The sequence below is a fragment of the Condylostylus longicornis genome, unplaced genomic scaffold, assembly GCF_029603195.1.
Source record: "Condylostylus longicornis isolate FDR11 unplaced genomic scaffold, ASM2960319v2 ptg000027l, whole genome shotgun sequence".
Classification (NCBI taxonomy): domain Eukaryota; kingdom Metazoa; phylum Arthropoda; class Insecta; order Diptera; family Dolichopodidae; genus Condylostylus; species Condylostylus longicornis.
This window is the reverse complement of record NW_026577996.1, coordinates 5048253-5058688: the sequence shown is the minus strand read 5'-3', so window position 1 is coordinate 5058688 and position 10436 is coordinate 5048253. Positions and strand designations below refer to the sequence as shown.

Genomic DNA, 10436 nt, shown 5'->3' with positions numbered 1-10436 from the left:
TTGACGGGATATATCCTGTGTTTTTGCAGAGGGGTTTCCAATATATCGCTAGAGCGTTGTTGGAAATTTTTCGTGCCAGAGCTTCAGAGGCGGGTTTGCATTTGAGAGACCGGGGCGATGCGGACGGCTCCCACTGCTGCTTTGGAGGTACTGATTGGGTTGTCACCACTGCACTTCCATATGAGGGAAGCTCTGGCGAGGACGAGGCGGGGCGAAAATTGGCACACAGGACTCACAGAGATTTTATTGAGAGCGACCCGATTCTAAGAATAACCAAGTCGGATTCCTGTCTGCCACGATACAATTTCGACTACAGGTACAGAGATCTGCTTCCCGATCGACGGGCGCGGGTTCAAAACGAATTCAAGTGTGAGTTCGGGTGCATACTTTGTCCGACCGTACACACGAATATATGTGAGCCTAGACTCGTATTGCATTATTTCAGCTTGGAAAGGGGATATAAAAACCGTAGGTTACATCTAGGTTGGTCTGGAGCTGCCTTACTGCACTTGTGGAATTTGCATCGGTAAACAGAGTAACGCTTATTTGGGTGCCTAGCCACAGTAGAGCAACATGTGGGCAACAAAGTTGCCGATGGGCTAGCGCAGAGGGGATTTGGGGTTGACTTTATGCAGCCGCCGCCTTTCTGTGATCTGCCTTCTTTCGCCGTGAGGGCTAAGCTCGCCAGCCTCCTTACGGCGGAATGCGGCCTTCGCTGGCGGGACACTAAAGGGTGCCGTCGGGCGAAGATGTTTCTTGCAGCATACTCGAGGAAGTTCGCCGCGGAGCTTTTTGAGATGAACAGGAGCCCGGTTCGGTAAGGCGTCACCTGCATAGGCTGGGGAAAACGGGCTCTGCCAGTGCAAATTATGCGGGGACAGTGATGAAACTGCCATGCAAATCTCGTGGTACTGGCTGTCCCGGAAGAGAAGAAACTGTCTGTTCTAAGAAGAAACAATTGCTCTACAAAAGAAATCTACAATCTGCTTATATCTAATTATTTCTTAGCGTTATAAACTATGAGGCAAATTTATAATACCTTCGTACATACATCCGTACGGGTATTAGAAATCTATTTGTAATATTTTCTGTGAAATAAATATTAGCGGTATTGCCACTTCTTATACAACCTTAACTTTTAAGTATTAGTTTGAGATCTAACGGATTATTGTGCGCAGTGCTCTTTGTAATTTTCTCAAACTGACTTAAATGTTGATTGCTGACGTTGTAATTTTCTTAAACTGACTTAAATGTTTCGAACAAATTTTACAAATATCATATTAGAAATCTACTTTTCACTCATATTTTTATCATATTTTTTAAAATTACTTAGGAAAATGAAAAGTTTTTTTTTTTTGTAACATAATAAATATTGTAAAAAATTTTTTATTTTAATTCAAACTTTCTTTATTTTAAATTTCTTTAATTTTTTGTTCTCCAATTTTCTCATTTTTAATTGCTCAGTTGCCCAACAACTTGCCTTATTCTGCCATTTACAACTTCTACTCGATATATCGAAATGATGATAAAATGGGCAACGTTGTATTAATGGTAAACCCAAAATACAATAATAATATAAACTACAATTAATTGGATGTGGTAATGTATGCTTATGAAATTCTGGACCACATCTAATATTTGTTATTGTACATTTTGCATTCTCTTTGAAATCACAACGTTTCGTTTTATTATTAAAATGTAATTCTGGAATACATTCTTGTTTAATTGGATTACCATGATAACAAATATAATAACGATTACAATCAATTGTACTTGCAATAAATGTTAATATCTCTTTGTTTTCATCTTCGGGACATTCAATGATTTCATCATTAATTTCTGGATCAATGAAATCATGTTTACAAAAAACATTATTTGCCATATCACATATACCAGATTTTGGATCAAAATACATTCCTTCTGGACATGAAGCCAATAATGGTTCACCATTACGACATTGATAGAAAAGTTCACATTTTTCTGGATTTTGTACAAATATTCCATCCTTTTGATTTTCACATAGATTTTCATCATTATTTGATTTAGCTTGATTGTATAATGTAAAAATCAGAAATAAGAAGAGAATGTCGCCACCTTAAATGAAAATTTAAATTTGAAAATATTTTTTAGTAAAAATTTTTTTTTTTCTGTTTTTTAATTTGTTCTTGCGATTTATTTGAATAAAAAAATTTTATATAGAAAAATTAAGATATCAATCTTACGTAGATAGTAGAAATTCATTGCAGATTAACTCACTTTTAATTATGAATATTGTAAAAAAAAAGTTTTTTTTACTAGAGTAAAATATTTATTCGTCTTAATTTTTCCATTAGCTAAATTGTACTAAAAATTAATTAAAAACCAATAAAATTTCAATGTTGTTATAAAACAAAAAACAAATTTTTATTAGATAAAAAAAATTACAACAAAAATTTATCAAACTACCTTTGGGAAGCTCATATTAAGTTAAAATCAAAATCAAATAAAACTACTAAAGCAACTTTGTATATACATAGTTTACATGTACTGGAAAAGAGCTGTTGCTTCTAATGATTTGTTATCTTCGATTCAGACAACATCATTTTAGATAAAAACTTAAAGGAATTTAAAATTATCAGTTAAACACACTATGTAAAAATAATTTTTTCTTACAACTTCATTTAAAATATAACTAATTTGAAAGACTCAACGTTTATGCAGTGGAAATGAGAGGGAACATCAGAATAGAGTAAAAAGCAGGGAGGAGCCAGGAACCAATGAGATTTCGCGTGTACTTACCAGATTACATAGTCTCACTACACACTAATATGTGCGAAGAAAAGATGTTTGAAAGAAGGAACAATTTTTAAACAATGGATGTCTGATTTATTCTTACTTAACAATAAAAGCAATGGAAAAGATTCACATACGCGACTCAGCAAGTGAGACGCGGCAGGAAAAGAAAGGAAGATATCCGAAATGAGGTGGAAATCTTTCGGATCAAAATTTGTATTTAAGAAATATAGAACTATAGATGCTGTTGGTTTTAAGAATAAGCAGCAGAAAATGGACTGATAAATAATGATACATTAGATGAAGATTTAGATCGATGTATTAAGGAATAAAAAAAATATTGCAGGTAGTTGTTATCAGAACTGAAAGAGCTACGGAGACAAGAGTAGAGCCAAAGAAATATTATAGAGAATACAAAAGAAATTAGCTGGACCTCTCGAGAACAATATTTTTGATGAATCTGAGAAAGTTCTACGGAGGCATCCCACAACGGCATGCCCACCAATGTTGTCTACCTAAGCTGTCCCTTTTTCGATGGACCAATACACGCCCATTGAAAAGATGCATTGAAATCTGAGCCCAATTTGCTCAGGTGCTTCTTAAGCCTACAGTATCCCATCAGGAAACCCGTGAGAATTCTCATAAGATTCCTCGGTACCTTTCATTCTCGAAGCCACGGACGACTCTAAATGGCTCCAGGTTTTTTTCCTCCACCCCACCTCTTAGCACTTTATGAATTTTAGTCCAATCACGCAAACGGCTCCGGAGTAACAAAACAAAAACCGACCCGCCGTTTCGCCAGCATATCTGCTTTCAGTAAATGAAGAAGAAAGAAAATTTTATAAAGAAATAAAAAATGGCACGATCCGACCTGAATTAACATTGTTTTTATTTTAGAACAATTTGTGATGGCCTCCCCAAGAAGCGTTATTTTTCTTGTAAAATCAAAACAAATATTTTCTAAAAAAAAAACCAACAATATAAGCATTTAGTTCTTGTGAGTGCTGATATTGTTTTCTAGAATAATTACGAAAACATTAAGTAAATAAATTTAAGTAAAATGTCGTACATGCTGATAACATTTTGCCTTCACACAAATGGCCAAATAAGTACTTACCTAGGTACTACCATTTTCATGTTAATTTTCTTAATATTAAGTGAGTAACATAAAAATTTTTCTTGCATCGTCACTCATGTTTAATGAGAAATTTTACTTACGTTCTAAATTACACTCAAAATAACACCTAATTTATCAAAAATTACAGTTAAATTGTAAAAAAACATTTACGACAAAAATATTTTTCAGATGAAAAAAATTCAAGGTTAAACGTACTCTAACAAAATCTCACAAAATATGCTCGAAAATTCACTTTGGATGTGCTTGTCAAATTTTCAATTTTTTTATCTTTGTTTTCTTAACATTCATTTGTTTCTTATCGAAAAAAATAGAAAATTACAAATTGATAAAATTATTTCTAATAAAAAACTGAGTTCATTAAAATTAACAAAAATTTTAAAATGTTCCCTTTGTCCTTGGAAAAATTGTTTTCAACTTAGCAAAAAAAAAATTTTGCCAATTTTAATTTCACCTTGATTTTATTGCGTTCAGAAATGGTAAACTGTACTCAGTACAAGGTAATAAAACGCTTTGCAAAATAATTTTTCTTACACTTTGAAAGCAGACAAACAATATTCGAGGTCTTTTACTTTTATTGACGAATTGTTATAGATCGAGTGGACTATTCAAATAAAAAACTTGGATTAACGAAAACAGCTTTGGAAAATAACAGTCGATTTTGTTAGCAAACATTTTTGAATTTATTAACAGTAAAAAATTGAGTGGCCACTGTTCTCTCAATATTTTATAGCAATTTTAATCTATTCAATCTAATTTCTAATTAAGGCGCAATAATAAATGTCCAAAAATCCTATCTACTTAAATGGACACGTTGGAAATGCAGCCGATTGCATTAGAGTCTTTAGAAAAATTTGTTTTAAATTTTAAACTTTGGCGCAATTGTAAGTGACCCGTTTTTTAATTGATGCTTCCATTCACAGTTTTAGACGCTAAAATTAGTATCTTATTTTAGAAAATTAGCAAATTTGGAACTGTTTCTCACAACTACTATAATTGCATTCTATTTCTTAATTAAATGTAAAATATTAAGTTTTAGGAAAAAAATATTAAAAAATTTCAAATTTTTCATTTCATTACAATTTTATTAAATCTCACTATTCCGTAATTTTGTCAACACAGTTTGATAAGTGTTTTCTAATGCACCTTTTTGATCCTTTGTGAAAATGATGCATGTAAGGACAACGTTGCAATGATATTTGATTCCGATTACAAAAGTAGAATAAATTACATTTATCTGGATGCTCATAATATTCAATATTTAGACTTTTGCACTGAGGTTCGGTTGCAACTTCTTCAGATGTCTCTATCTATAAAATTAAAATAATATTATAATTAAATCTAAGCAACCTTAATATTTCAATTTAAGAAGATTGGATTAGGCGAATTTTATAGAAATTAGTTTTTCTTTTAAAAAATCACAAGGTGGTTACCCTATTTTTACGTTATTGTTAGAATTACCTTACAATCAGCATTACTTGGGAAATCGCATTTACTGGTCTTTTTGTTAAAGTGTAAATTATCAGCACAATACAATGATATCGGACTGCCATGATAACAAACAAAATATTGTGAACAACTTGATTTACTGCCATAAAATGTTAATTTTTTTAAATTGTCTTCTTCTGGGCAATTTTCATCAGTTTCACTAGTTTCTGTTGTTGTTGTTCTGATTGCTGTTTTTGTTGGTTTTTTAGTTTTTGTAAATTTTTTCGGTGTAGTTGTACGTTGTTTTATTGTCGTTGTTTTCGTTTTTCTTGTTGTTTTTACAATTGGTTTTTCTGATTCTTCAATCTCTTCATAATAGTCATCAGATATTGTTGTTGTTTTCATTTTTCGTGTTGACGGAGTTTCTATTATTGTACTCGTAGTAGATTCTATTTCTAAAGTTTCTGTTTCACATGAACCATCATTAAATATTGGTGTATCTTCCGGACATTTTGCTTCATAACATTGATCTTTATCATTATCACAGTAAATATAATAATTTCTACCACTTGGACTTGAATAAAATCCAGATTTACTATATGCTTTACACAATTCGAAAATTTCATCATTATTTAAATAGTATTCAGCATATTCTGCTTCTTCACCATAATCTGCATCCTCTCCATAATAATCTTGACATAATATTGGTAAAATAACCGAAATCAAAAGAAGGGATAAAGCTATGAAGGTATAAAGAAAATTTTGAATAATTTTTTTTTTTGTATATTAAAAATATGATGATTGAAATAATCAAAGGATAATAATTATTTACTTACTGCAATAGAATCTCATTCTTCCTCACCAAGATAAAATGTTCTTCTTTACAATTCCAATTTTTAAGTAAAACTAAAATTCTTATTAAATAATAATTTTAAATAAACCTTCAAAGAATATCGGCAACAAAAACAAGAAAAAAAAAAACACAATCTATCTTATGATACCGAATTCGATATCGAAATTGCAACATCGATTTTTTTTATCTAAAATTTTTATTCAATTCAGTTTTTTAAGATTTGAGTAGTTTATGTGCCAATCCCTTTACTGTAGTTCAAAAATGGCTCAAATCAATTTTTTAATAATATGCAAAACGTACGACGATTATTTTGAAATGCATATTATAAATTAGTTTTGGAATAACGGCATGAGTTCGGATTTGGAATAAAAAAAGATGCAAAAGCTAAAGGATTTGAGAAGATTTCAACAGTAGATTGAATTGTAGATTATTGAAGAGAGATGTGAATAAAGGGGTTTCCAACCTCCGATCACCGCCGATAGCTATGACTTATTGTAGCCCTCCTGTATCCGACTTATGCTACACCGGTCCCAAGGAAATATCCTTTCAGGGAGTTGGCCGTATATTTCTCAACACCTAGAGGGCCCCGTCTGAACCATCTTTGCCTCCTGACGGCCAGAGCAGGGCAGTCACATAAAATATGTACGGTCGTCTTCTCATCGTCTCAGCAGAACTTGTATGAAAGGAATTTACCAGACAATGACTTGTGAAGAAGCCAGTAATAGCCCGATTTCAATCCATCCCCAACAAAACTGAGGAAAACTTCCTTGAGCAAGATGGAAAGTACAGTTTCGTATGATGATATAAGATAGCTATCCCCAAGATTTCGAAATAGGCAGTACGTTTTTTCGTCTGGTGTTGTGGCAGTATTTTTCAAAAATTGAAAAAATTGAATTTGTCACATTTTCGGTTAAAGCACTTTTTTTCTCGTAAAGCATAAGAAAAAATCTGTTTTATATTTTGTATTCCGATTCCTTGTGTATTAATTGACGTCATTGCTATCAAAATTTATGAGAACAAAAATGAAAAACAAAAGTTATTGATTTCTCTCCAAAAATTTTATTAACTGTTATCGGTCAGACGATTTTTTTTTTGGAAATTACTGTTAATAATAAATTTTTTTCTGTCAGTTTTAAACCAAAAAATATATAAAAAATTCATTTCCGTTATTGAAAGTCCCTGCAATCGTCTAAATGCTGTCTTATACACCTTTTACTTTTTAAATCCCAAGAATATGTACCTGGACATTGCTGTAATGATAAATTACCTTGTTGGCAAACATAGAAAAAACTACATATGTGAGGATGGTTATAATATTCAATATCAGATCTACTTTGACATTTCGGCTTCCAATTACTTCCGTCTCCGTCAATAGCCTTAAATAAAAGTTATATAAATTGTAAAATTTTCTGGTGTGAAACTCAAAAATAGAAGGATTTCCTTACCGAACAATTAACATTCCCTGGATAATCACATTTCTTGGTGTCTGGATTAAAATGGAAACCATTTTCACAAAACATTGCAGTAGGCCGTCCATGATAGCATATAAAATATTGTGAGCAACTATTTTTACTTGGTATAAAAATTATATTAAATGGATCATCAATTTCAGGGCAATTATAACCATTTGATAAAGTTGGAATCGGTGCCGGTGTAGTAGTCTGTGATGTTTCCAAAGTTGTTTGCGTCGTTTTTGTAGTCTTTGTAGTTTTTGTTGTTGGTTTTGTTGCTTTAGTCGTTTTTGTAGTTTTTGTTGTTGGTTTTGTTGTTTTAGTCGTTTTTGTAGTTTTTACTGTTTGTTTGGTTGTTTTAGTCGTTTTTCTCGTTGTAGATGATTCATCAATTTTAGCTGTCGGCGGAGTATCTTCTTCTTCCGTATCAGTGTAGAACTCTTCAGTTATAAGTTCGGTTGTTGAAGATGCTTCGGTAGTAGATTTTGTAGTTGTAGATTTCGTTGTTTTCGGTTTTTTTGTTGTTGGTGCTGGAGTTGTGGGTAATACATCACAAAATCCGTCGACGAATACTGGAGTTTCATCAGGGCATCTTGCTTCATAACATGCTTTTACATCTTCTTCACAATGTAAATAAAATCTTGAACCTTTAGGACTAGGATAATAACCTTTTTCTGGGTAATTTTCACAGAGTATTGCCAAAGTTGGTTCATCGTAATAAATATCAGTGTCATAGTAATAAACTTCATAATCCTCGTTTTGGCAATGACTTTTTGCAGAAAATAAGAATATTAAAATAAAGCCTGAAATTTTTGGTTTATAATTTTAAATAACTGATGAAATTTGAGTGATTTTTAATTTTCAAATAATTTAAAACGAAACTTACTTTTAATAACACTCATTCTTGGTAAAGTTTTAACAAATAAACTTTTCAGATTGAAGTTTCAAAAATGAATAAATACTTTTATTGGGGAATGGATAAATTCTTAAATAAAATTTTGACAAAAATTTCTTTATTAATTGTTTAAAATTAATCTTTAAATCATGATAAATTCTAACAACATAATATTTAAGACTACAAGAACATAAAGATTACGAGCAATCTCTCTTCTTTTTCGGTGAAATTTTTGTTTATCTATAGTTTTATACCATGTTGTATTAGTCTTGTATCATCAGTAATTAATCAGGTAATTTACTTGGATCTTATATTTTTCTTTATGTTTTCTACTCTTTTTCTTCTATATATACTCGTATAATTTTATTTTCCATTGTGCTTGATGAGGGAAGAAATCAAAAATTAATCGATTGGAAATTTTTAATTGAATTTCAGGAATTCATTTAATGAGCCGTAATTTTATCTTTATTTTATTTGTGCTTTATAAAAGAATTACAAAAATTAAGTTTACAAGCAAAATTACAAGCTAAAACATTATGTAAAATTACTGAAATTGCGAGAAGAAATAACAATGTAGATAAATAAAAACTAATTTGAACCGACACGAATGTTATTGCGTCAGGTTATGTTTAAGGAGAGTCGTGTGCCGTTCAATAATGTCTTCGTTTAAAAATCATTCAAAATATGATTCGGTCGGTTATAATCCATCGCGTTAACTAGATGAACTAATTTCACTTGAAATCGAACTTGCATATTACCTGCCTCGACATGACAAAAATTTGTCGATTATTAAAGTTTATGTATCTTGAAAATTGTAGTTTGTTCATAAAGGGTAAAGATTCACCACGAGCACGTTTAAGAATTTTTTGTACCCTTCATAAATCTACATAAGTATAGTCACTTAAGAAATCAAAGTAAAAATTATAATAGAATAAATTACTAATTTGTAATGCTGCATTAAGGTTCAACATTTTAAAACACCATCATCATGGTTACATAATCATTGACATCATATTTATGTGAAATAATTGTCACCCTAAAGAATTGTTGCCTGCAAAAGAGATAGGAAATGAAAAATAATAGTGAAATTTTATATTGTTTATGAAAGTGCAAGAAAATAATATTGAATTAACGAGATATGGTTGATTGTATCCTGTCAACTCTGTGGCATCCATTTGAATTAATATATTAATAAGTTACATTGGAACATTTTATGAAAATTTCCAGAGTTTTCGACCTAAACTACAATTTTCTCAACTTAAGATTTTGTTTAGTTTGTAAGATATGGAATAATTACTTTGGAAGCTATATTAAATAAATGATTAATGAAAAATTGCAGAACTTAATTAGCAGCTTTCAGTTATTCCATCCGACCAAATAAACAGGCATTATAAATCACCCCAGAATTCGACAATTTTTCTCGATGTTACAATTGGAGTAGTAGAATCTACAATATCCTACGTACATACATGATTCAAAATAAAATGATTCATCAATTCCGTTCCATTTCATTGAGCTAAATCTCTGATGTCATAGCGATAACTTAGCGAATTCAAAATACTTAATAATAACATACAAATATGTACGTCAGATGAAAAACACCAATATTCAATTAAATCAAAACTAACAACTTATATTGAATTTCAATCAACTGATAAAATAACTGTTTATAAGAAGTGCGATAAAATTTTCCATAACTATATGATTAAAATTTATCAAAAAGAAAAACTGAACTTCACTTTTAAATGGTGACTCGAAGTGAGCTAACAAAATAATTTTTAACAGTTTTTGTCAAAAACAAAAATTTCGGGCACTTATTTAAAAAATTAAAATAAAATTTCGTGCACTTATTTAAAATTTATTTAGCGAAAAAGGTTCTGATAAAACGACTTTAAAATTATA

At 30.7% G+C, this 10436-nt stretch overlaps 1 protein-coding gene across 1 annotated transcript; it reads right to left on the bottom strand.

Moving 5' to 3' along the window:
• Window positions 1-867: 867 nt before the first annotated feature.
• On the bottom strand, window positions 868-3903 carry LOC129607506 (protein obstructor-E-like). Its single transcript, XM_055518534.1, has 4 exons — window positions 3890-3903; window positions 3746-3789; window positions 1481-2094; window positions 868-963 (listed from the first exon to the last, which is right to left on the bottom strand). Exons 1-4 carry the CDS (start codon window positions 3901-3903, stop codon window positions 868-870), a joined length of 768 nt encoding a protein of 255 aa, XP_055374509.1.
• Between the last annotated feature and the right edge of the window lie 6533 nt (window positions 3904-10436).